The sequence below is a fragment of the Pelobates fuscus genome, chromosome 10, assembly GCF_036172605.1.
Source record: "Pelobates fuscus isolate aPelFus1 chromosome 10, aPelFus1.pri, whole genome shotgun sequence".
NCBI lineage: Eukaryota > Metazoa > Chordata > Amphibia > Anura > Pelobatidae > Pelobates > Pelobates fuscus.
Window position 1 is genome coordinate 100,031,235 of NC_086326.1, and position 27,018 is coordinate 100,058,252.

Consider the following 27,018-nt stretch of genomic DNA (forward strand, 5'->3'; position numbering starts at 1 on the left):
GGGCAGCAGCCTATATATTAGGGGAGTATGGCATGGGGGGCAGCAGCCTATATTTTAGGGGAGTATGGCATGGGGGGGCAGCAGCCTATATTTTAGGGGAGTATGGCATGGGGGGGCAGCAGCCTATATTTTAGGGGAGTATGGCATGGGGGGCAGCAGCCTATATATTAGGGGAGTATGGCATGGGGGGGCAGCAGCCTATATATTAGGGGAGTATGGCATGGGGGGCAGCAGCCTATATATTAGGTGAGTATGGCATGGGGGGGAAGCAGCCTATGTATTAGGGGAGTATGGCATGGGGGGTGGGCAGCCTATAGATTAGGCAAGTGAGGTGGGGGGGCTAAATGAAGAGTCAGCAAGGAGCAGAAAGGGTATGCAAGGAGCAAGGGCAGGAAGGGTCTGCAAGGAGCAGAATGGGACAGAAGGAGCTCAAAGGTAAAGGAGCAGAAGGAATCAGAAGGAGCACAAAGGTAAAGTAGGAGAAGGAGCAGAAAGGGTCTGCAAGGAGCAGAAAGGAATCAGAACGAGAAAGGAGCAGAAGGGCGCAAAATAAGCAGAAAGGGGCAGAAAGGTAAAGGAGCAGAAGGAGCCAAATATAGAAGACAGTGTCAGAAGAAAAGAAGACTGTCAAATATGAAGGAGAAGAAAAGGAGATTGGAGCCGGAAGGACAAATGAAGTGAACCCTCTACTTTATTCTGGACACTACATCATAAGGCCTTGGTACCTGGGCCTGGCAGGGAAACTCTGGACCTTCTCATCTCCCCAGTTAAAAAAAAAATCAGTGTCAATGTGTTCACTTTTATTTACTGAGTGTCAGGAAGCACAGAGTGCCGCTGGGTAGGGGTGTTGCTGATTGGCTAGAGCGGTCATCTGGCACTCTAAGCCAATCAGTAGCTCCCCATTCATAAAAAAGTACAAAAAAATGTATGAACCGGGAACTAGCGATTGGCTTAGAGCGTCAACTGTCAACTCTAGCCAATCAGCGACACCCATGCCTGACGTCAATCTGCACTTCCTGACACTCCGTTTTAGATGCCGAATACCACTGAGGGACCTGGAGCTGGAGGAAGCCTTTGGGGTTAAACCATTAGAGAGCGGTTTAACCCCTTAAAGGAAAGAGCACCAAGGGGCTTCCTGGCATCATAGCATTTTCATTTAGATGAAGTTGTTATGGTGACCAGAATGTTCCTTTAATTTGCTTAAAGGAACACTATAATGTCAGGAATACAAACATGTATTCCTGACACCATAGTTGTGAAAACGCTATTCACCCTGGCTTCATGTGATAACGACTATGCTCCTCCCCTTCATGACACTGTCAAAAAGGGGCCAAGCATAGATGTCATTACAATCATGCCCCCCCCCTGGAAAAATTCCTGCGGACGCCCATGACTAGCCTCCCAATGCTTTCCTATGGAAAAGCATTGTATTGGTTGGGACCATTAGTCTTGATGATTTTATCCACGGAGGTGGGATGGCAGCTCACAGACCGGTGCTGCAAGGGAGAAAAGTGAACTAAAACACAATTTTTTACCTGCGGACAAGGGCACACACACCTAAACTGCGTGTTTGTATTTCTAACACTCTAGTGTTCTTTTAACATAGAATAGAGGGCCATTTTGTCTCCCAAACGCAGGCAGCGGTACCTGGTCGTCGAACGCCTGGAACTATTTTTTACCTCGCATCTCTGCGAAGCCAAGCAAAGATGGTACCGCTGCATGTCTCACTTCATGACCAACTAGACAAACGGCATTCGGGAGATAGGATCTACCGAACAGCGGGAGCATTTGTTCCCAAACAGCCAGGGGGAGCATTCATCAGTGTTCGTATGAGAACCCCCAAAAGATGACCGGTCATTGCCTTGTTTTCTATGGAACTATTGTGGGGCATCACCTCGTGGCCGACCGGTCAAACCATAATTCGAATTGCGTTCCTGAACCACCGAAAGGATCTGAGCGCTATTTTGACAAAGTGGGCATTCAGACTCAAGCTATTCAGTGATATTACTTTCATGAGGTTCCTATGTTATTAAAATTTATTTTTATGATGTTTTATAATATTGTATATGTTTCCTGTATCTGAGAGATAATAGAGTTATAGTTTTCTCATGCAATTATCTTTCAGAAACAGAGACTCCTGGGAGGAAAACCCTTGAATTCTTAATGTGGAGTCAGTGCATAAAGACGTGTGTGGCCAGAATAAAATTAGTTGTACTTCCAGAACTGTGTGCTGTTCAGTTGTTGGGGAGGAGGTGGGCTATTCACTTGGCTATTTCTTGTTCCTGAGTTCCTGAATTCCTGATCATAGCAGATGGAGAGTCCTGGTCAGGACTAAGGCTCTGCTTCAGAGGGATATAAATGTTTCTTGCAATTCCTACAAGGTGATCTTGTATCCTACAGCTGTGCTCAAAATTTTGCATACCCTGGCAGAAATTGTGAAATTTTGGCATTGATTTTAAAAATATGACTGAACATGCAAAAAAAAAAATTAATAAAAGATAGAGATTATGTGAAGCCATTTGTTAGATTGTTGTTTGGCTCCATTTTAAATCATAATGATAACAGAAATCCCCCAAATGGCCCTAATCAAAAGTTTACATACCCTTGAATGTTTGGCCTTGTTACACACACACAAGGTGATACACACAGGTTAAAATGGCAATTAAAGAATACTTCCCATACCTATGGCTTTTTAAATTGCAATTAGTGTCTGTGTATAAATAGTCAATGAGTTTAATAGCTCTCACGTGGATGCACCGAGCAGGCTAGATACTGAACCATGGGGAGCAAAAGAAAACTGCCAAAAGACCTGCGTAACAAGGTAATGGAACTTTATAAAGATGGAAAAGGATATAAAAAGATATCCAAAGCCTTGACAATGCCAGTCAGTACTGATCAATCACTTATTAAGAAGTGGAAAATTGAGGGATCTCTTGATACCAAGCCAAGGTCCAGTAGACCAAGAAAAATTTCAGCCACAATTGCCAGAAGAATTGTTCAGGATACAAAGAAAAATCCAGAGGTAATACAGAAATACAGGCTGCTCTGGAAAAAGAAGTTGGGGTTGTTTCAATGAGCACAATACGACGATACTGGAACAAAAAAAGGTGCATGGTTGACTTGCCAGAAAGAAGCCTTAACTGCGCCAATGCCACAAAAAAAAACCTAGTTACAATATGCACCTTGACCAGGGTCGGCGCTTCCTATAAGGCGAACTAAGCAGCCGCCTAGGGCGCCACATAGGAGGGGGCGCCCTGCGCCCCCATCGCCGGTCCTTTTGATGCTGCAGCCGCCTGAGTGCTCTATAGAAAGCGTTTAGGCGGCTGCCGCACTGCCTCTCACCTCCCCTTCCTGTAGCGTGGCCAAGCTCCGGTCCGGGACCTGGCTGGACTGATAGGAAGTGACCACTCAGTGTGCACTTCCTGTCAGTCCGGCCGGGTACAGGAAACAGAAACTCCTGTACTGCGGACCGGAAAGGAGCTTGGCCACGCTACAGGGAAGGGAGATGAGGAGAACACAGGGAGGGAGGGGGACTAAGAAGAAGAGGGGAGGGGGGACTAAGAAGAAGAGGGGAGGGGGGACTAAGAAGAAGAGGGGAGGGGGGACTAAGAAGAAGAGGGGGAGGGGGACTAAGAAGAAGAGGGGAGGGGGGACTAAGAAGAAGAGGGGGGAGGGGGGACTAAGAAGAAGAGGGGGGAGGGGGAGTAAGAAGAAGAGGGGGAGGGGGACTAAGAGGGAGGGGAGGGGGGCTAAGAATAAGAGGGGTGGAGTAAGAAGAAGAGGGGGAGTAAGAAGAAGAAGAGGGGAGGGGGAGTAAGAAGAAGGAGGGGGAGTAAGAAGAAGAAGGAGGGGGAGTAAGAAGAGGGGGGAGGGGGAGTAAGAAGAAGGAGGGGGAGTAAGAAGAGGGGGAAGGGGGAGTAGGAAGAAGAGGGGGCAGTAAGAAGAGGAGTGGGGGAGTAAGAAGAAGGGGAGGGGGAATAAGAAGAAGGGGAGGGGGAATAAGAAGAGGGGGAGGGGGGATAAGAAGAGGGGGAGGGGGAGTAAGAATAAGTGGGAGTGGGAGTAAGAAGAAGGGGAGGGGGACTAAGAAGAAGGAAGGGGAGTAAGAAGAAGAAGGGGAGGGGGAGTAAGAAGAAGAGGGGGGAGTAAGACGTGGAGGGGGAGTAAGAAGAAGGGGGAGGAGGGAGTAAAAAGAAGGGGAGGGGGACTAAGAAGAAGGAAGGGGAGTAAGAAGAAGAGGGGGAGGGGGAGTAAGAAGAAGAAGACGGAGTAAGACGGGGAGGGAGAGTAAGAAGAAGGGGGGAGTAAGAAAAAGAGGGGGGAAGAAGAAGAGGGAGGAGTAAGAAAAAGAAGTGGAAGAAGAAGAGGGGGAAGGGAGTAAGAAGAAGAGGGGAGAGGGGGAGTAAGAAGAAGAGGGGAGAGGGGGAGTAAGAAGAAGAGGGGGGAGGGGGAAGGGGGAGTAAGAAGAAGAGGGGAGAGGGGGAGTAAGAAGAACAGGGGAGAGGGGGAGTAAGAAGAAGAGGGGGAGGGGGAGTAAGAAGAAGAGTGGGGAGGGGGAGTAAGAAGAAGAGTGGGGAGGGGGAGTAAGAAGAAGAGTGGGGAGGGGGAGTAGGAAGAAGAGGGGAGGGGGGAGTAAGAAGAAGAGGGGAGAGGGGGAGTAAGAAGAAGAGGGGAGAGGGGGAGTAAGAAGAAGAGGGGGAGGGGGAGTAAGAAGAAGAGGGGAGTAAGAAGAGGGGGGAGAGGCAGCAAGAAGAAGAGTGGGGAGGGGGAGTAAGAAGAAGAGTGGGGAGGGGGAGTAAGAAGAAGAGGGGTGGGGGGACTAAGAAGAAGAGGGGGAGGGGGAGTAAGAAGAAGAGGGGGGAGTAAGAAGAAGAGGGGAGGGGGGAGTAAGAAGAAGAGGGGGAGGGGGAGTAAGAAGAAGAGGGGAGTAAGAAGAGGGGGGGGAGTAAGAAGAGGGGGAGGGGGAGTAAAAAGAAGAGTGGGGAGGGGGAGTAAGAAGAAGAGTGGGGAGGGGGAGTAAGAAGAAGAGGGGAGGGGGGACTAAGAAGAAGAGGGGAGGGGGGACTAAGAAGAAGAGGGGGAGGGGGACTAAGAAGAAGAGGGGGAGGAGGAGTAAGAAGAAGAGGGGAGGGGGGACTAAGAAGAAGAGGGGGAGGGGGACTAAGAAGAAGAGGGGGAGGGGGAGTAAGAAGAAGAGGGGAGGGGGGACTAAGAAGAAGAGGGGGAGGGGGACTAAGAAGAAGAGGGGGAGGGGGAGTAAGAAGACGAGGGGGGAGGGGGAGTAAGAAGAAGAGGGGGAGGGGGACTAAGAGGGAGGGGAAGGGGACTAAGAGGGAGGGGAGGGGGGCTAAGAATAAGAGGGGTGGAGTAAGAAGAAGAGGGGGAGTAAGAAGAAGAAGAGGGGGAGTAAGAAGAGGGGGAGGGGGAGTAAGAAGAAGAGGAGGGGGAGTAAGAAGAAGAGGGGGCAGTAAGAAGAGGAGAGGGGGAGGGGGAGTAAGAAGAAGAGGGGGAGTAAGAAGAGGGGGAGGGGGAGTAAGAAGAAGGGGAGGGGGAGTAAGAAGAAGGGGAGGGGGAGTAAGAAGAAGGAGGGAGTAAGAAGAAGGGGAGGGGGAGTAAGAAGAAGGGGAGGGGGAATAAGAAGAGGGGGAGGGGGGATAAGAAGAAGGGGGGAGGTGGGAGTAAGAAGAAGGGGAGGGGGACTAAGAAGAAGGAAGGGGAGAAAGAAGAAGAGTGGGAGGGGGAGTAAGAAGAAGAGGGGGGAGTAAGACAGGGAGGGGGAGTAAGAAGAAGGGGGGAGTAAGAAAAAGAGGGGGGAAGAAGAAGAGGGAGGAGTAAGAAAAAGAAGGGGAAGAAGAATAGGGGGAAGGGGGAGTAAGAAGAAGAGGGGAGATGGGGAGTAAGAAGAAGAGGGGGGAGGGGGAAGGGGGAGTAAGAAGAAGAGGGGAGAGGGGGAGTAAGAAGAAGAGGAGGAGGGGGAGTAAGAAGAGGGGGAGGGGGAGTAAGAAGAAGAGTGGGGAGGGGGAGTAAGAAGAAGAGTGGGGAGGGGTAGTAAGAAGAAGAGGGGAGGGGGGACTAAGAAGAAGAGGGGGGAGGGGGAGTAAGAATAAGAGGGGAGTAAGAAGAAGAGGGGGAGGGGGAGTAAGAAGAGGGGGAGGGGGAGTAAGAAGAAGAGTGGGGAGGGGGAGTAAGAAGAAGAGTGGGCAGGGGGAGTAAGAAGAAGATGGGAGGAGGGACTAAGAAGAAGAGGGGGGAGGGGGAGTAAGAAGAAGAGGGGGAGGGGGAGTAAGAAGAAGAGGGGAGGGGGGGACTAAGAAGAAGAGGGGGTAGGGGGAGTAAGAAGAAGAGGAGAGGGGGGACTAAGAAGAAGAGGGGGAGGGGGAGTAAGAAGAAGAGGGGAGGGGGACTAAGAAGAAGAGGGGGAGGGGGAGTAAGAAGAAGAGTGGGGAGTGGGAGTAAGAAGAAAAGGGGAGGGGGGACTAAGAAGAAGAGGGGCGGGGCGAGTAAGAAGAAGAGGGGGGAGTAAGAAGAAGAGAGGGGGAGAGAGAGTAAGCAGAAGAGGGGGAGGGGAGAAAGAAGAAGGGGGAGGGGGACTAAGAGGGAGGGGAGGGGGGCTAAGAATAAGAGGGGTGGAGTAAGAAGAAGAGGGGGAGTAAGAAGAAGAAGAAGAGGGGAGTAAGAAGAAGGAGGGGGAGTAAGAAGAAGAAGAGGGGGAGGGGGAGTAAGAAGAAGAGGGGGCAGTAAGAAGAGGAGAGGGGGAGGGGGAGTAAGAATAAGAGGGGGAGGGAGAGTAAGAAGAGGGGGGGGAGTAAGAAGAAGGGGAGGGGGAATAAGGGGAGGGGGAGTAAGAAGAAGGGGGAGGAGGGAGTAAGAAGAAGGGGAGGAGGGAGTAAGAAGAAGGGGAGGGAGTAAGAAGAAGGGGAGGGGGAATAAGAAGAAGGGGAGGGGAATAAGAAGAGGGGGAGGGGGGCTAAGAAGAAGGAAGGGGAGTAAGAAGAAGAGGGGGAGGGGGAGTAAGAAGAAGAGGGGGGAAGAAGAAGAGGGAGGAGTAAGAAAAAGAAGGGGAAGAAGAAGAGGGGGAAGGGAGTAAGAAGAATAGGGGGGAGGGGGAGTAAGAAGAAGAGGGGGAGTAAGAAGAAGGGGGAGTAAGAAGAAGAGTGGGGAGGGGGAGTAAGAAGAAGAGTGCGGAGGGGGAGTAAGAAGAAGGAGAGGGAGTAAGAAGAAGGGGAGGGGGAATAAGAAGAAGGGGAGGGGGAATAAGAAGAGGGGGGGACTAAGAAGAAGGAAGGGGAGTAAGAAGAAGAGGGGGAGGGGGAGTAAGAAGAAGAGGGGGGAAGAAGAAGAGGGAGGAGTAAGAAAAAGAAGGGGAAGAAGAAGAGGGGGAAGGGAGTAAGAAGAAGAGGGGGGAGGGGGAGTAAGAAGAAGAGAGGGAGGGGGAGTAAGAAGAAGGGGGAGTAAGAAGAGGGGGAGGGGGAGTAAGAAGAAGAGTGGGGAGGGGGAGTAAGAAGAAGAGTGCAGAGGGGGAGTAAGAAGAAGATGGGGAGTAAGAAGAAGAGGGGGAGGGCGAGTAAGAAGAAGATGGGGGAGGGGGAGTAAGAAGAAGAGGGGGAGGGGGAGTAAGAAGAAGAGGGGAGGGGGACTAAGAAGAAGAGGGGGGAGGGGGAGTAAGAAGAAGAGGGGAGGGGGACTAAGAAGAAGAGGGGGAGGGGGAGTAAGAAGAAGAGTGGGGAGGGGGAGTAAGAAGAAGAGGGGAGGGGGGACTAAGTAGAAGAGGGACGGGGGGAGTAAGAAGAAGAGAGGGGGAGAGGGAGTAAGCAGAAGAGGGGGAGGGGAGAAAGAAGAAGGGGGAGGGGGACTAAGAGGGGTGGAGTAAGAAGAAAAGGGGAGGGGGAGTAAGAAGAAGAGGGGGAGGGGGAGAAAGAAGGGGAGGGGGAGTAAGAAGAAGAGGGGGGAGGGGGACTAAAGAAGAGGGGGCAGTAAGAAGAGGAGGAGGGGGAGTAAGAAGGGGAGGGGGAGTAAGAAGAAGAGGGGGGAGTAAGAAGAAGGGGGAGGAGGGAGTAAGAAGAAGAGGGGAGGGGGGACTAAGAAGAAGAGGGGAGGGGGGAGTAAGAAGAAGAGGGGGGAGTAAGAAGAGGGGAGGGGGAGTAAGCAGAAGAGGGGGAGGGGGAGAAAGAAGAAGGGGGAGGGGGAGTAAGAAGAAGGGGGAGAGGGAGTAAGAAGAAGGGGGAGGGGGAGTAAGAAGAAGGGGGAGGGGGAGTAAGAAGAAGAGTGGGAGGGGGAGTAAGAAGAAGAGGGGGGACTAAGAAGAACTGGGGGAGTAAGAAGAAAACAGGGGAGGGGAGGGGGGTAAGCAGAGCACGGGGGGTGAGGAGAAGAGGAGATGAGGAGAACACAGGGAGGGGGAGGTGAGAAGATGAGGGGAGGTGAGGAGAACACAGGGAGGGTGGGGGTGAGAAGAAGAGGGGGGAAGAAGAAGAGGGAGGAGTAAGAAAAAGAAGGGGAAGAAGAAGAGGGGGAAGGGAGTAAGAAGAATAGGGGGGAGTAAGAAGAGGGGGAGGGGGAGTAAGAAGAAGAGTGGGGAGGGGGAGTAAGAAGAAGAGTGCGGAGGGGGAGTAAGAAGAAGATGGGGGAGTAAGAAGAAGAGGGGGGAGGGGGAGTAAGAAGAAGATGGGGAGGGGGAGTAAGAAGAAGAGGGGGGAGGGGGAGTAAGAAGAAGAGGGGAGGGGGGACTAAGAAGAAGAGGGGGGAGGGGGAGTAAGAAGAAGAGGGGAGGGGGACTAAGAAGAAGAGGGGGAGGGGGAGTAAGAAGAAGAGTGGGGAGGGGGAGTAAGAAGAAGAGTGGGGAGGGGGAGTAAGAAGAAGAGGGGAGGGGGGACTAAGTAGAAGAGGGGCGGGGGGAGTAAGAAGAAGAGGGGGGAGTAAGAAGAAGAGAGGGGGAGAGGGAGTAAGCAGAAGAGGGGAGGGGAGAAAGAAGAAGGGGGGAGGGGGACTAAGAGGGGTGGAGTAAGAAGAAGAGGGGGAGGGGGAGTAAGAAGAAGAGGGGAGGGGGAGAAAGAAGGGGAGGGGGAGTAAGAAGAAGAGTGGGGAGGGGGACTAAAGAAGAGGGGGCAGTAAGAAGAGGAGAGGGGGAGGGGGAGTAAGAAGGGGAGGGGGAGTAAGAAGAAAAGGGGGGAGTAAGAAGAAGGGGGAGGAGGGAGTAAGAAGAAGGGGAGGGGGGACTAATGGGAGGGGGAATAAGAAGAGGGGGAGGGGGACTAAGAAGAAGGAAGGGGAGTAAGAAGAAGAGGGGGAGGGGGAGTAAGAAGAAGAGGGGGGAGTAAGACGAAGAGGGGGAGGGGGAGTAAGAAGAAGGGGGGTAAGAAGAAAGGGGGGAAGAAGAAGAGGGGGAGGGGAATAAGAAGAAGAGGGGAGGGGGGACTAAGAAGAAGAGGGGAGGGGGGAGTAAGAAGAAGAGGGGGGAGTAAGAAGAGGGGAGGGGGAGTAAGCAGAAGAGGGGGAGGGGGAGAAAGAAGAAGGGGGAGGGGGGTAAGAAGAAGGGGGGAGAGGGAGTAAGAAGAAGGGGGGAGGGGGAGTAAGAAGAAGGGGAGGGGGAGTAAGAAGAAGAGGGGGAGGGGGAGTAAGAAGAGGAGGGGGGACTAAGAAGAACTGGGGGAGTAAGAAGAAAACAGGGGAGGGGAGGGGGGGTAAGCAGAGCACGGGGGGTGAGGAGAAGGGGAGATGAGGAGAACACAGGGAGGGGGAGGTGAGAAGATGAGGGGGGAGTGAGAATAACACAGGGAGGGGAGGGGAGGAGAACACAGGGAGGGTGGGGGTGAGAAGAACATAGGAGAGGGGTGAGGCGAACACAGGGAGGGTGAGGTGAGGGAAGGTCAGTCTTGGCCATAGTAATTCAAATAAATCACATTTATACAATTCTCCCAGAATTCCCAGCTCAACATGCAAAGGAACACAGACATGCTTCTTGTTTCAGACTTCTCTCTGCATTTCTGCACTCACATTTAGCAAGTAATAAGACAAATAAGTTGGTAGAAAGTTTGTGGAAATCAAAGAAAAAGAAAATGTTATCACAGCCAGAGCTCAGGGAGCCCTATTCTAGAGCTAAGCAAATGGGAAAAACAAGACAAACTTTATTGGAATAAAGCCTGGAAGCTCCTGAAACACACTGGGTCATGTTATAGTGAAACAACTTATTTCTAAGTGCATTTCCCACGTATTTGTAGATGTAGCTTGTGATACCATACAGAGATTTTCAGGAAGAGTAAAACATGGTGGTAGCTTCTTTAATATGTCAATAAGTCCTACAGGGACAGGACGCAGCTGGAAGGGCTCCTACCACAACTTGAAGGTGCTGGACACTCTTCATACCATGATGAGATGAATCAGGTACTGTTGCTCTACACAGGGTGTCTGTCATAAGTTTGATTTTGATTTGATTTTAGTGTTATGAAACATATCAGCACTATACATATGGCAGTAGACCCACGATACCTTGAATATGAATCCTTCTGGACAACTGAGCTGTTCATACCACAGAGCCTTGTACATCACCAGCATGAGAAGACACGCCAGAAACACCATGGTAATGAGGATCAGTCCAGTCAGCTGAAAAGAAGCAAATTGAAAAGATGACATTGCCATCATCATCATTTTTGTTGTTGTAGATAATCTTTCTTCTAGGTTTTAATGATTTAGCTGCAAACTATGACTTTAGTTTGTTAACAGGCACATGAAACTGTGTTGCAACAAAGAGGCAAAACCAGGAGGTCTTTCACTGGATTGCCTAGCTTAATACATTTTGGTTGGATGATGTTATAGTTTCAGTGTTAATTAGATTTTTAGTGTATAAACTGCCCTTCATTGCAAATGTGTTAAATAAAACTAAAACCGTTGCTAATCCTCAAATTATGTATGCGTCTAGACCAGCAATGTCCAATAGTTACATCAGGTATTATGTTGCTCAGCCAGCCATCATTTGGTTGAACGTTCACAAATTCACATTGTGCAACACTGACTCCGGAAGCACCTCAAGTGGCTGCCACTAGAGGTTTTACTAGGCATTAGTGTAATCACTGCATTTTCTTTTGAAAAACCTGCACGGACAGGCTGTAGACACCAGAACAACTACATTAAGCTGTAATTGTTCTGGTGACTATAGTGTCTCTTTAATCTATTAGAAAATCTAAATCCTCTAATAAATAATACTGTGCCACAATGTGCTATGCATAAATAGTGATTTGAGCTTCCTGTCCCACTACCAACGCTTTACATGAACACTCCCCTGCATTATCTCACTGTTCTGTCATGTGTCCACATCTTAAACTGCATTCATTATATCAATATACAAAGTACTATGTATGCTTTCCCATACTCCTATGCTTATATATGTGACTGTGCATTTATATTTGTGTATATGAGTTCATGTGCATGTATGTATATTTTAAAACAATAAAATCAAAAGAGCGCAATTAAATAAATAAACAATTGTATATCAACATTAGAAGATGCAAGCTGCTAGGCACATGAAAGGTGATTCCTAAAACCTTTCTATCATATGTATGTATATTTGTTAATGTATATGTGTGTGTGTGTGTGTGTATGTATGTGTATATATATATATATATATATATATATATATATATATATATGTTTGTGTGTATGTGTATTCGTATAAATATACTCTATATACTCGAGTATAAGTCGAGTTTTTCAGCACATTTTTTGTGCTGAAAAACCCCAACTCGACTTATACTCGAGTTAATGTCTGTATTATGGCAACTTACATTGCCATAATACAGACAGGATCGCCGGGCTCATTACAAGCCCGGCGGTCCTGTTGGGGGCTGGCAGGAAGCGTTTACTTACCTCTCCTGCAGCTCCTGTCTGTTCCCTTCTCCTCCGTGCCGGTCCGGTCAGCTCCTCTGTCAACTCCCACTGTAAGTCTCGCGAGAGCCGCGAGAGACCGCGAGACTTACACTGTGAGCTGATAGGGGAGCTGACCGGACCGGCGCGGTGGAGAAGGGAGCTGACAGGAGCTGCAGGAGAGGTAAGTTAATGCTTCCTGCCAGTCCCCCTCCTACAGCCCATCCACTGGACCACCAGGGAATAAGAGCCCCCCTCCCTGGCTGTGTCAGCAATTTCTGCTTTTATTATTTTATACCAAATAAATGTTTACTTTAACACTTCACCTTACCTGGTTCCTGAGTTCCTGCTAAGAAAAACGTATTGCAAACATCTAAGAGGAGGATCAGATCCAGTGTATCCCTTGGTGGATGAAATACCTTTACAGTCCAGAGCCTAACTTATGTGGCTCTGGAAAGTGTGAGTGAACCTTTTTTATTTTCCACATATTGTAAATAGGTTTCAACGGTATACACTATGTTTTTTTCTTGTATACATTATATATTTGGTCCACAGTTACTGTGTGTTGCTGAAAATAGGACCTATGCAAGATTTTAAAGGTAAAATATTCCACTGTTTGTGCGCTTTCACCTTTTTTCTGTTCACTATATCTCTCATTTGGTGTAATAAGTGACTGTACACCGAGGTGTTTTTAAGCTGCACCAGTTGTAATATTTTGTGTATAGCGCCCTTTTCCCTTCTATTGTGTATTTCTTATAAAAGGCAATTGCCCTACATGGGGCAGAGGAACACTGCAATAATATATAATGTTCTAAATGTACAGGTTGTTAGATTATAAGCTCTTTTTTAAAGGGGCCTCTTCACCTACTGTTTCCATATGCTACACATGTTTGGTTAGAATTAAATGTTTGTCTTCTTTCCTGTTGTACAGCGCTGAGGAATATGTTGGCCCTATATCAATAACTGAAATCATAATGCTGTGGAAATGTTTTCATAATTCACTATAGGCCACGTAACACATTTGGTCACTACACAGTTTCCTAGCATATTAATAAACAGCTAATTTTATTTTACATGCTGGAAACTGACCATTCCTCATTATAGTTACTGCCTAATTCTCCCAATTGGTGTATTTGGACCATCGATTTCATATTTATCCCCTTACCCATCATGTATAGGTGCTGGATAAGGCAGACCAGTGCCCCGATCTCCCCTAGTTAAATTATGAAAAGCCCATTGCTTTCTTTTGTTTATCCCTCGCCAACCACACTGGCTAGGGAGAGTTAGTACAAGGTATCCATTGGGTATCTACTCAATAAAACATCTCCCATCTCATTGGGAATCATTATTTTAAAGCTTCATCCCAAGGGATGGAGAATGAAGCCGATGGGAGACGGACCACCATATCTACATTAAACACCCACGTCAGTGCATATGATGTGAGGAATTAGAAAGGACCATCTCACCGGGTCTCCTGGTTTGTACACTGACCTATATAATGCATGGTAAATATTGTTTTGTGCAAAGTGACTTATTGCATAAGCAAACTTTAATGCCAATCAACACAGGGTGTATACATTATAAAGTTTGTTTTGCAAGTAATAAAAATAATCCAAGAAACTCTGGCACATTATCACATATTTGAACTTCCCTAATGAGAGCGTGGAGCATGTTTTGAAATTAAAGAGTTGGGAAGATTCCTAGAGAAAGGGAAAAACATTACAGACATTTTTTGCATTGGAAAACTGATCACTCTTCTGCATAATTAATCTTCCTCTGTAATACCATGAAAGTATTTAAAGTCGGGTAGATTTAGCCTTTGCTAGTTTTCAAGTGTGTGTCCTGGAGTTTTGATATTGTTACCCATCTCAACACTACTGTTTTTATTGACATTAGTTCACTGGTTCTAATGCTTAAATAAGCATCAATCTACTAAATGATTAGAGGAGGAATTCCCCAGTTGAAGTGGGGGATCACAGTTGTTGATTTATAAGCACTCACCTTGACTTTCTCAGATACCTCATCATAAAGGTTGATGTTCAGACGTTTGATTCCTGGGACATGGATCTTTCTTTTCTTCTTTTGCTGCAGCTGATATTCTGTCCGTGTCTTTACAATCAGCTGAAAATGAAAACCTCAGTAAGACATGTAGATCTTAGAGATTCAAGTGATGCTCTAGGTAGGGCATGTTCTCAGCGTCTTTTTCATTAGAGTGGCAGAGTTAACCATAGAAGGGAAATGAAAAATTTTGATCGGTTCGCATTCCGAAATTCGACACTTCGGCAATTCGACACTTCAGAACTTTGGCAACTTCGGCAACTTCGGCACTTCGACACTTCATGTATCCAATTGGTAAAGAGGAAGATTATTCCCCTTGCAACAGGAAAATATGTGACTGAGTTGTAGGTAAGCATTTTTTTTCTTCTGATACCAAGAACGTGTGTAATAAACTGTATAAGAATGATTGAAAGGAAGGCAACTTTTTCCAAATTTGATATCCATGCATTTAGCATGCACTCATCATACAATCATGCCTCTACTTTCAAGCCCTGCCTAGGAAGGAACAAAATTAGAAATATTGGAAAATGTATGTACTCAGCCACAACATTAAAACCACTGACAGGTGAAGTGAATAACATTGATTATATTGTTACAATGTAGGCATGTGCATGAGGAAAATTTTAGGTTCGGTTCGGCATTCCGAAATTCGACACTTCGGCAATTCGACACTTCAGAACTTTGGCAACTTCGGCAACTTCGGCACTTCGACACTTCAGAACTTCAGCATTTCAGAATTTTGGGACTTTGGCACTTCAGGACTTCTCTTGCAGCCGCTTAGTAGATAACTCCCTAATTCCCATGGTATTAGGGAGTTATCTGCCAAAAGGCTGAAAGACCTAAATTGGTCTTTCAGCCAACTTTACTAATACTAAGTAAAAATTACTTAGTACTAGCAAATTTTGCCCCTACTCGCTATACCCCTACTGCTCACTGTTAAAAAAAAATTATATAGGGTCCTCCCTATAAGCAACCAATCAGAGAGTTATGAGTCAAATTACACAGCGTGGGAAAATTCCAAAAAAATTTCCCACGCTGTGTAAAATGACACAGAGCACTCTGATTGGTGGATTTAAAGCCAACCAATCAGAGTGCTGTGACAGGTAAATGTAGAGACTTACCTGTCAGTCTCTTCATTTACCTGTCAGAGCACTCTGATTGGATGGCTTAAACCCACCAATCAGAGTGCTCTGAGCCTAATTGCAGGGCGAGGCAAGACTTTATAAGCCTTCCCCCACCCTGCAGAGCTCAGTCTGCGCGGAGCCCTCAATGGGTGAAGATGGATTATTTTTTTGGCGCTCGTTTTTTTTTTTTTTAAGTGCGTCGGTTATTATGGATTTTTTATTTGCCCTTTTTTGTGGTTGAAAAAAGAAGATTTTAGAAGAAAGAAGACATCAAATGGTAAGTTTTATTTTTTTTACAGGTACTTAGTTAAAGGTCCCCCCCCTCATTATTTTTAGGGTGAGGAAGGTAGGTAGGGGTTAATTTTTTTGGGGGGGAGGGGGTGACTAGGGGTTTGGGGACCCCTAGTCACCTGGGGTCCCCCCCACTTATTCCAATTTAGGGTCCCCACCCGCCGCTCAGGGGTGGGGGCCAGGGGGGAGGACATTAGGTCCCCCCTCCTTATTCCAAATTAGGGCCCCTACCCGCCACTCAGGGGTGAGGGCCAGGGGTGAAGACATTAGGTCCCTCCCCTTATTAGTATTTAGGGCCCCCACCCACTGCTCACTGTTTAATAGACATGTCCCTACTCGCAGTATAGCGAGTAGGGGCATAATTTACTAATACTAAGTAATCTTTACTTAGTATTAGTAAATTTGGCTGAAAGGCCAATTTAGGTCTTTCAGCCTTTTAGTAGATAGCTCCCTAACACCGTGGGAATTAGGGAGTTATCTACTTATTCATTCCTGTCATTACACTGACTGGCTAAGTAACTTACATTTTATATGAATATATGTTACTTGCTTGTTGTAAGTGTTGCAAAGGCTTACAGCTGAATCCTGGCTATGTTTGTATACTTTTTATTTAAAATTGTATACATTGTAACATTCTTCATTCTTCCACTGGGTAAGTATATTAGTTCTTAGGCAATACTGTGCTTCGGAATTTCGGCACTTCTGCACTTCGACACTTTGACACTTCGGAACTTCGGCACTTCGGAACTTCGACACTTCGGAAATTTGGTAATTTTGGAACTTCGGGACTTGACCATTCGGCAATTCATCTATTCGGACATTCGGAAGTACCCGAATGTCTGAATTTCCCGAAATTCGTCCGAATTCACATTTGAAACGAAACAATTTGCACATGTCTATTACAATGGCACCTGTCAAGGGATGGGATATATTAGGCAGCAAGTGAACAGTCAGATCTTGAATTTCATGTGTTGGAATCAGATAAAATGAACAGGAAAAAATATCTGAATGACTTTGATGTGAGCCAAACAGTGATGGCAGGATGGCTGGGCCAGAGCATCTCCAAAATGGAATGTCTTGTGGGGTGTTCCTCGTAGTGGTTAGTAATTACCAAAAGTGGTGCAGGGAAGGACAACCGGTGATCTGGCATCAAGGTCGTGGGTGCCCAAGGCTCATAGATGCACGTGGGGAGGGAAGGCTAGCCCATCTGGTCTGATCACATAGTAGAGCTACTGTAGCCTAAATAGCTAAAAAATAACTTATTGATGATAGAAAGGTGTCAAAATACACAGTGCATTGCAGTTTGTTGCATATAGAGCTGCATAGCTGCATTAAGGCCCATGATGTACATTGTCTATCAACGAAAGCACCTTCAATGGGAACATGAGCATCAAATATAGACCAAGGAGCAAATAAGGTTGCGTGGTATAATGAATCATGTGTTTTAGATCAGGTGGATGGGTGTGAGAGTGTGTGTGTGTGCGCCATTTACCTGGGGAAGAGATGGCAGCAGGACGCACTGTGGGAAGAAGCCAAGTGGCAGAGGTAGTGTTAGGCTCTAGGCAATGTTCTGCTGGGAAACCTTAGGTCCTGACATTCATGTGGATGTTACTTTGACACATACCACCTTCCTAGAGATTGATTCAAACCACGTGCACCCCTTCATGACAATGGTGTTCCCTGATGGCAGTGGCCTCTTTCAGCATGTTAATACACCCTGCCACACTGCAACAATTGTTCAAGAATGGAACATGGCAAAGAGTTCAATGCCTTGGCCTTTAAATTCCCCATATCTCAATATGATTGAGCATCTGTGAGATGTGTTGGAACAACAAATCTAAACCACGGAGGCCCCACCTCACAGTTTGGAGGATCTGCTGCTAATGTATTGGTGCCAGATACCACAGGGCACGTTAAGATGTCATGTTGAGTCCATGCCTAGGCACATCAAAGATGTTTTGGCAGCATGATACGATATTATGTAAGTGGTTTTAATGTGGTGCCTGATCATTGTATATGCACACCTTATCACAGAGACCGGGAGTTGCACAACTTTCTACGAAAACTTGTCATAAGAAGGTTCCAAAAAAAATTTCTAGACAAAATCTTGTGTTCCTAGTGAATATTTGTACCACTTTATAATTTTGCAAATGTGGATCAATATATTTGTAACTAAAAGGGATGGTGTTACATTTATAATCTTCATATGTCCCTATTGAACTCCTATCTCTCCCACCAGCTTCCTACCTTATCAGGGAAGGGTTGCTCCAGCTGGTTGACATCTAGAGGAGCTATCAAGGGCACTTTGTCCTCATCCAGCCCTTGGTCATTTTCTCCTTTTTCTGCCAGGATAGATCCCAGCTGCACCATTGTCCCAGGCACAGCTACACAGAGGTGGAAAATAAAACAATGTTAGTGGTTCGTGTATTTCATATCAGCACGTATATTAGACTATTACTATGATCTTTGATGCCATTGAGAACTAGCACCTCAAACCCAGTTTGTTAATTTTTTGTTGCAGAGTCTGCATGGTTTAGACAGTCATTCATAGACTCCATGTTCAGATGGCCATGCAAAGACTCCATTGTGAGTGATAAAAGTCTAAATTACAAATTCCCCATATAATGACTCGATCACCCAAGATCTGCCTGAACCATACATAGAGATACTGTTGTTATTATTATCTATACGTATGTGTCTTTTTCACCTGATATTGTTTAAGCTCAAAAAGGTTTTAAATCCAACTAAAATTCAATAAAAAAATGTCTGGAAAGGTGGGGCGTGGCTTGGCGCTCGGCGAGGAAGGACGCATGTGAGAGAGGCTCCGTCCTAAACCGGCCTAAAAGCGACTAAACCAGCGACATCGACCACCGAAATTTGCCTAAAACTCCCCTCAAGATGGCCCAACATAAGGGGAAAAAGAATCCTGAAAAACCCGACAAAACTGGGTTCTTTACGGCCCGGAACCAGCTGCCTAAAGCCCAGTGCACGTCCGACCAAGATGGCGACGACACTCTCCCCCTACAAGGATCCCCAGGGGACAGAGCTCTCCCAGTCACTCAAGATATCTTACAAGCATGTCTAGACGAAATGTCAGAAAAATTGCTGCACAACTTTAATAAATCCATCTCGGACCTGAGAAAAGATGTCCAGGAGTTGGGAGACCGAACTGCCCATATTGAAAACCGCATGGGTGAATACGCGGAGGCACACAATGATATGGCCGACCACATACAAAACCTGGAACAAGAACTGTCGGTATGCCAGAATAAACTCATGGACCTGGAAGACAGGTCGAGGAGGCACAACATACGTTTTCGTGGCGTACCTGAAGCAGTTAAGCCACCCGACATAGTGGCACACCTTACAGGCCTTTTTAAAACTCTAACACCGGATCTCCCTGCGGATGTATTTCTGATTGACGGAGCCCACAGGGTTGCTAAACCTAAATTCCTCCCAGACACAGCTCCCAGGGATATACTTGCCTGTCTTCACTACTTCCATGCTAAGGAAGCGTTAATGAGGGCATCCAGGCAGCGGAGAGACCTGCCAGCGCCATACAACACCATCCAGCTGTATTCCGACCTCTCTCAGCGTACACTGCAGAAGAGGAGGGAGTTTAAAATGATCACAGACGCACTCCGTCTTCACGATATGCAGTACCGCTGGGGCCACCCAGTGCGCCTGCTAGTTCAAAAGAATGGAGTCATCAACTCACTAAACACCCCGGAGGAAGGTAAAAAAGCTCTGCAGAAATGGGGCATACCAGTCCAACCAAGCGCACACCAGCGACAAGGCACTCTGCAGCACCCGACCAAATTGCAAATCGACTGGAAGAAACCGCGTGCAGGAAGGAGAGAGTAAGGAAAGACCCGAAGATTCGTACACCATGGAGGTTAACCACAGCAGCTAAAATGGGGCGAAAGCCATCAGAACACTTAACCCCAAAATTTTGACTCAAATGTACTTACGGTGCTACACCAGATCGTAAGTGAAACAGTTATAACCACAGAGGCCGCCGGACAGGTGAATATGCTGTCCCCCATACACTCACACTAAACTAGCTTGCCATGCACGTACTTGTAACGTCATCACACCGCCCAAGTATCATGAGCCGAGCACATAAGACTGGCACACACACAACTGATATTAGGGGGTCACGACGGCAACCTAACTACACTTACACAACACCATGGGGGGCAGCTAAGGTCCTGACACAGCCAAGGTCCTGTCACATTAATGCAGTACAGCTCTGGCGCTCCTCACTACAATGGTATTGCGTATGGTTCTTGTATACAGAAGGATACGAGATGTACATTTAAAATTGTTTATTGAAAGTTAGATATCTAAAAAAAAAAAAAAAAATCTGTAAAACATTGTATGCTCAAAAGCGGTTCCGAACCCGTGTACAACCCCAATGTATGTTTACTATATGCTGTATAACGATATGTACTTTGCTGTAAAGGACGGTCCAACACGTTATTATGTGCAAACAATTAGCCCATGTGCAGCAAAGTACCATTTACTTTAGCAGTAGTCACCATATCCCATCTTTAGAGCCCTGAGGGCAAAGCGTATAATTGCATGTTGGTCATAGCGACTAAATATGGCCGATAATTGGTTAGTATCACACTCATCAACCACGTTCCCAATGGAGCCGCTTCTTGGTTCCCTGGCCCACGTATGGGTTATAGTTCTACTACCGTTGCTGTTTGCACACTCTCAGTGCAACCTACCCCTACCCTCCCCTCCCTCATTCCCCTCCGACCCCACTGTCAGAGAGCCTGAAACATACATGATGTACAACAGAGTACGCATTATGCAGAGACAGTCCACCAAACGATTTGCTACTAAGCAGGCTGCGCCTACTACCACGAGCATAGACAACAATCCTTGCGAGTTACACCCACTACAACAACAGAGAGTTCTTCCACGACTAACGAGATACCCACAACCGCTCTTACAACCACCCACAGCCGCTAGTCAAGCTTTTCATAACTACACTAGTTTATGAAAATACAAAGCTATAATGTGAGAGGGTTGAATACCCCGTATAAGAGGCACTGCCTCTTCAGAGACCTCAAGAGGGACCAACCTGACATCATTTGCCTGCAAGAGACACATTTTAAATCCCCGCCCATGCTGAAACAAAACCTATACCCATACCAATTCCATGCCACGTCGGGGAAGAAAACTGGAGGCACATCCATCTTAGTTAATAACTCAGTCTCCTTCCAACACCATGCCACAAAATCTGATAAAGAGGGAAGGTACCTCATAGTCCTATGCACAATCAATAACACTAAATACACCTTGGCCAACGTGTATGCACCAAACACGTACCAGAGGAATTTCCTACATAAAATACTGACAGTACTACAATCGGTCCAAGAAGGCATTCTTGTCCTCTGTGGGGACTTCAACCAAATCTTAGACCCCCAAATAGACACAACCTCTACCGCAGCCCAGGCGTCACGAACCAGACAACAAAAATCATGCACGACATACCTCAAACTACTAGAAAGCCACAAATTATATGATGTGTGGAGAGTTCTTCACCCACAGGAAAAGGACTACACTTACTACTCCCCCACACATAATACATATACTAGAATAGACAGATTTCACATAGAAGGCCAACACCTAGACCAAGTCATCGATTGCACTATAGGACAGATCTCGTGGTCCGATCACGCCCCGTTGACATTAACCCTCAAAGACAACTATGACTATAAACACAAAAGCCGTGGAGACTGAATGAAACTTTGTTACTAGACAACTCTTTTACTCAGCAACTCGAAGGAGCCATTTCGGAATTCTTCATGCTGAATAAAACAGAGGACACATCAGCTAAGTACGGCAAACAGTATGGCAAACACATAAAGCGGTCATCAGGGGTCTCCTCCTGAGGAGAGCAGCCCAACTAAAACGCTCCAACCGCAACCAATGGCTGACATGGCACAAACAACTAGAGGACCTTAAGTCAATAAATAAAAAACTCCCGACAGAGACAACACAAAAGTCTATTAGGGACCTTGCGGATAAAATTAAACTACATACTTTAGAAAGAGTTAGCTTCAATCTCCGCAAACTTCGCTCAGCAAACTACGCGCAGGGCAACAAGGCCAGTAAAATGTTAGCTGCCAGACTGAAAAAAAAGAAGCCAACACAAAAAATCTCACACATCTTCACCAATGACAAAAAGATAATCTCTCCTATTGAGATTAGTAACGCATTTGCTGCCTACTACGACAGGCTATATAACCTAGAACGATCCGACAAGCTACCCAAACCCGATGACAAAGACATAGAAACCTACTTGCGTGACATACCCCTGCCGACTCTCACACACAACCAATCGACCCAACTAATGAGCTCAGTCACGACGAATGAGGTGATAGAAGCCATACGCACCCTGCCTAAAAACAAAGCACCAGGCCCAGACGGATTTACGAATGCGTACTATAAAAGATTTGCAACTCTGTTAGCCCCCTCCCTAGCCTCACTATTCAATTCGGCCACCAAGGACAAGATACTCCCCGCAGATTTCCTCCTAGCACACATCATTACACTCCCAAAACCTGGTAAACCCCCAACCCACTGTCCTAACTTTCGGCCAATTTCCCTTCTAAATACAGATGCTAAACTTTACGCAAAAATATATGCCCGACGCCTAGGATCCATACTCCCAACACTAATCCACAACGATCAGGTGGGATTTGTGTCAGGTAGACAAGGAGCAGACAACACACGCAAAGTAGTGGATCTGATCCACAGTATCAGGAGGAAAAGTCTCAGCAGTCTCCTAGTCTCATTAGATGCGGAGAAAGCTTTAGACAGACTCAACTGGACATTCCTCCAAGCGGTCTTGTCAAAATTCGGCTTCCCCAGCCAATTCACGAACACGGTAGCAGCCCTCTACAGCAACTCGACTGCGAGAGTCTTAAATGCTGGATTTCGCTCAAGCGAATTTACTATAAGCAATGGATCTCGTCAAGGTTGTCCCCTGTCCCCATTGTTATACGTGTTAGCACTAGAACCACTGGCAACCAAAATCAGAGAGAACTCCGCAATCCACGGCATACCACTTGGTAAGCGGGAATATAAATTAAGTATCTTTGCGGACGATATATTCTTAACACTTACGCAACCGCTGATCTCCCTACCTAACCTCATGCACCTCATCACGGAATATGGGCAACTGTCCTTCTACAAACTTAATGTCACCAAAACGCAAGCCCTAAGCATTAACATACGTGCCGACCAACTAGACAATCTTAAAAAAACGTTCCCATTAGACTGGAGAAACGACTATCTCACATTTCTGGGAGTCAAGATAGCTAAGAACCCTACTGCCATGTTTCAGCTAAATTACCAGCCTCTACTGACAACCTTTAAAGCCACTCTAAACTCCTGGGAAGGGAAATTTTTATCATGGGTGGGACGAATAGCGGCAATAAAAATGTCCCTACTGCCAAAACTGCAATACCTATATAGAACGCTACAAATATCATTGCCAGGGAACTTTATCAAAAGTCTCACGAAATTACTCACAGGCTTCATTTGGCTACACAAAAAACCCAGAGTAGCAATTAAAACTCTACAAAAAACAGTAATCCAAGGGGGCCTGGGCATCCCGGACTTAGTAGCATATTACAAAGCAGCAACATTATCAGTAATACCACATTTACGCCAACAGCCTTCATCTCCCCAATGGCTAGAGATAGAAAATTACTGGGCTCAACGCCCAACTCTATATTCCATATTCTGGACCCCTAAATATCATAGGAAAGACACCTCCCATCTTCTACCAACAACCCAACATATCCTACAACAAGATGGTGCTCTACCACCCAACGCCACTAGCAACCCCACTGATAGTTTTAGAATCAGTGATACCGACATTTAATACACACCCATGGATCAAAGGAGGTATTGAAATAATTGATCAGCTGTACAATGATAAGGGTCTTCGACCCTTCCCGGAACTACAGCAAGAATTTAACCTACCACATAACCTAACCTTTGCTTACCTACAAATCAAATCATTTCTAGCCGACAATACATCAGACAAGGCGGCCACAACGCCGGCACAGCGCATGACGGACTTTGAGAAACTTTGTACAACCTCAAAACCCCTTAAAAAGCTAATTTCCTTGAACTATAGAACCCTTATCCAAGAACCAAATGGGCTAAATGACGCATACACACAAGCATGGCACAAGGAACTGGGGAAAACCATTCCTCAGGAACGATGGGCCGCTGCTTACTCTTCACACCAGGGTGTCTCCTCCTGCGCCAACCATCTTGAGCTACAACGCAAGCTCATATACAGATGGTACCTCGTACCTACCAGACTCAACCAGATATGGCCTGACTCCCCCAGCACATGCTGGAGATGTGGTAAATCTAAGGGCACTATGTCACACATATGGTGGTCATGCCAAGCATTACAACCATTCTGGAAAGAAATCCAAACCATTCTGACAGATGTAATTCAAACACAAATATCTCTTACACTGGAACTCTGCATCCTCTTTATACCACCTGAATCGACCTCTAAAGACAGGTGGGCAATCATGTACCACATCCTAATCTCAGCAGCAATATGTATAGCGAGATTATGGAAGAGTACGACTCCTCCCAACCGAAACTCTCTGTTGAACCAAGTGAAACTCAATTGGGCTTACGAAATGTCCTATGCACACCAATTTGGATTAAAAAACACTTACACCAAGCCCACAACAGATGGACTGAATACCTAGCCAGCTCCAAGATAGATGACACCTAAAATAGCAATGCAGAATCATAACCAATAGCCATCTCTGCACCACCAAGTTACCCCATCCCTCCCCCTCCTTACTTCCCCTCCATTCCCACCCTAACACAATGACCCCCCTTATATAACACAGTATAGTACTTGACCTGACGACAGCGTGTAATACCCAAGAGACAGAGGACACTATAAGAGTAAAGTAGAGTAACGGGTTTACTTAAGAGTAATGTATTATGAATGTATAACATGTTCTGAAAATCAACTGAGTTGTCTAATAGCGGGAAGCGAGCCAACACACAGGGGAACGCCCTGTACCACCCGCAAACGCAGGATGTGTAAGAACTTGCACTGCCAGCCCTAGAAGTCAACGACAACTTAATTGTACACCAATGATACAGCACCTTAATTTCTGTAATTACTTACGTACTGTCTAATGTCTAATGCTAAAATATTAACATGTACTGTACAATAAAAATTGTCAAATGCAAAAAAAAAAAAAAAATGTCTGGAAACAGTCAATAATTTTGACTAGCTTTTTTTTCCAAAAAAATTAAATTGTGGCCTTAGCATGAAATAAATATCACAAACTTAACCAAAGAAAAGAAAATCCCCCTCTACAACAATGCATATATAACAGGCATTATTATGAAAAAATGCCCCCCCCCCCCCAAAAAAAAGGAAAAAGAACCCCTCCCCCATAATTATAGCAGCTAAAGAAAATTGAATCTAAATAAATTCCTCTATTTGACCTGAATGGAAAATATTCCTATTAAATATTGCTTCCTATTTCAAAAACTCTAAACGCCAAAACAACGTTCTTAATTAAGTGGTTTTGTGTATAGATCACGCCCCTGCAGTCTTGTAGTTCAGTTTTCTGCCATTTAGGAGTTATATATTTTTTTCAATGTAACTCTAGCCACACATCCCTTACACAGTCTTGCTGCACACTTCCTGAAAAAAAAAGAGTTAACGTTTTTCAGCTTCCCATACTGCTGTGTGTTTAATTTAGAATTTCGTATCTCCTGCTCTGCTAGTTGCCTGCTAGAACCTGTGTGTTATTAAAGTTACACTATAGCATTATGAATTCCTAATACGTTTTACTTATCTTTACTTCAGTGCTGAGACTCCATTGGAGCTGCTACTGCTCCACTTACTGAAATGTCATAGTGGAGGCATCGCATCCCAGGTGTTTGTCCAATCCATAGAGGAGTATTGAGAACTGGTGCGCATGTGAAGCAAGTGCTCACATCTATTCAAATGCTAGTCATTGGTTAAACTGGTCGTTGCTGCAAAAGCGCCTGTAGAGTCTGTCAGGAAGGCAGCCAATAGAGGTGTGTTTAAATCTGCAATGTAAAACACTGGTGTTTCTACAAAACTACAGTGTTTTACATTGTGAGGTTAAACTACAGGACCACTGCACCCAGACCACTTAATTAAGATCAAGTGGTCTGATTGCCTTTAGAGGTCCTTTCACAGAGCAAGAGAAATAACTTCTAAAGTGAAAACACTGTGCTGTAAGAGCTGATTAAAATGTCAGGTCAGGCAGATGTGTCTAGAAATGCCTAAATAGAATCAAGAGTGATTTAACACCTAAATACCAGAGAAATTATTATTGAGACATGTGCTGGACTAGGAAAAAAATGTGGCCATTTTTTAATCATAGTGGCCCACTGAGAAGGGAGTGCGGCTAGAGACGGGGGTGAGCATGTCGGTTCAATGCCCTTCCAGGGTAGCCCATGCGCAGAGCCCTGCTGAGATAAATGCCCTGTATTTGTTCTGCACAGCACAAGCAAATTTGTTAACATGCTTGCACTATGTTTACTTGTGACTTGTCTCTGGTGTCTCCATAAGAGGAAAGCATATTGTGCATGTGTTTGGAGCCTGCTTGTGGGATTGAATGTATGTAGAGTGAGCTGATAGTGGTGTGGTGTTTTGTGTAAATGTCAGTTTCAGTTGTGTTGTATTTGTGGTGTAATATGTGTGGCGTGGCTAGGGTATGTAGAGAGTCAGAAAGCGTGTTAGGAGATTTAGCTAGTGTATCAGGCTGTAGGGGCTATAAGGTGTGTATAGGGCAAGAGGTGCGTGTTTGCTTACATGGGATCTAGTGTGTGGAGAACACAGAGTATGCATATGATATTTAGTGTGTGTGCATGTGTAGGGGGTTCCAGTGTGTGTATCCGTGTGTGTGTAGAGGATCCAGAGCTATGTATGGGATCTAGTGTGTGTGTATAAGTGTGTGTGTCTGGAATGTAAAGTGTGTAGGAGTGCAGCGTGTAAAGAGTGCAGTGTGTGCGTGAAGTGTGCAGTGTGCGTGTGAGGGGTGCAGTGTGTGAGCGTGTGTGTGTATAAGGTGCAGTGTGTTGGGGATGCAGTGTGCGTGTGAGAGGTGGAGTGTGTGGGTGCAGTATGTGTGGGGGTGCAGTGGGTGTGTGTGTGAGAGGTGTAGTGTGTGAAGCGGGTACTGTGTGGTTGATGGGTGCAGTGTGTTTTTTGGGTGCAGTGGGAGGCAGATTAAAGCAAATATATCTGTGTAATTTTAAATTTTTTTATTGAAGCAAATATACTTTATATCCCCCCCTCCCTTCTTACCTTTGCCCAGAGAGGGGGGACAATGCCTGCAATTCCTGGTGGTCCTAGTGGTGAGTGAACTCTAGCCAGCAGCTTCTGGGGCTAGAGTCCACTTTTGTGAGATAGGAGTGTTGCCATGGTAACCGTGACAATGCTCCGACCTCGCAAGAGGAACCCGGAGGAACTTCTGGCTCGAGCTCCCGGGATCTCTCCTCCCTTCCCTGTCTGCTGCTACAGTGAGGTGCCAGAGGGCCGATGAGGGAAATCATTGATCTCCCCACCGGCCAGTCATGGCACACAGCAGGGTCGGTGCTCGGATAGTGCCGACCCTGTTCCTCTCATCTC

The 27,018-nt window shown here is 46.3% G+C and overlaps 1 protein-coding gene across 2 annotated transcripts in view; it reads right to left on the reverse strand.

The window, feature by feature from the left end:
* Window positions 1-27,018, reverse strand: part of CALY (calcyon neuron specific vesicular protein) — an 85,702-nt gene that overhangs the window by 11,817 nt on the left and 46,867 nt on the right. For both annotated transcript variants that reach the window (XM_063433934.1, XM_063433933.1), the window contains exons 2-4: window positions 17,577-17,713; window positions 13,858-13,977; window positions 10,486-10,599 (exon numbers count right to left, since the gene is read on the reverse strand). In XM_063433934.1, coding sequence (XP_063290004.1) covers window positions 10,486-10,599; window positions 13,858-13,977; window positions 17,577-17,699 — 357 coding nt within the window. In that variant the 5' untranslated portion in view covers window positions 17,700-17,713. The remainder of the gene's footprint in view (window positions 1-10,485; window positions 10,600-13,857; window positions 13,978-17,576; window positions 17,714-27,018) is intronic.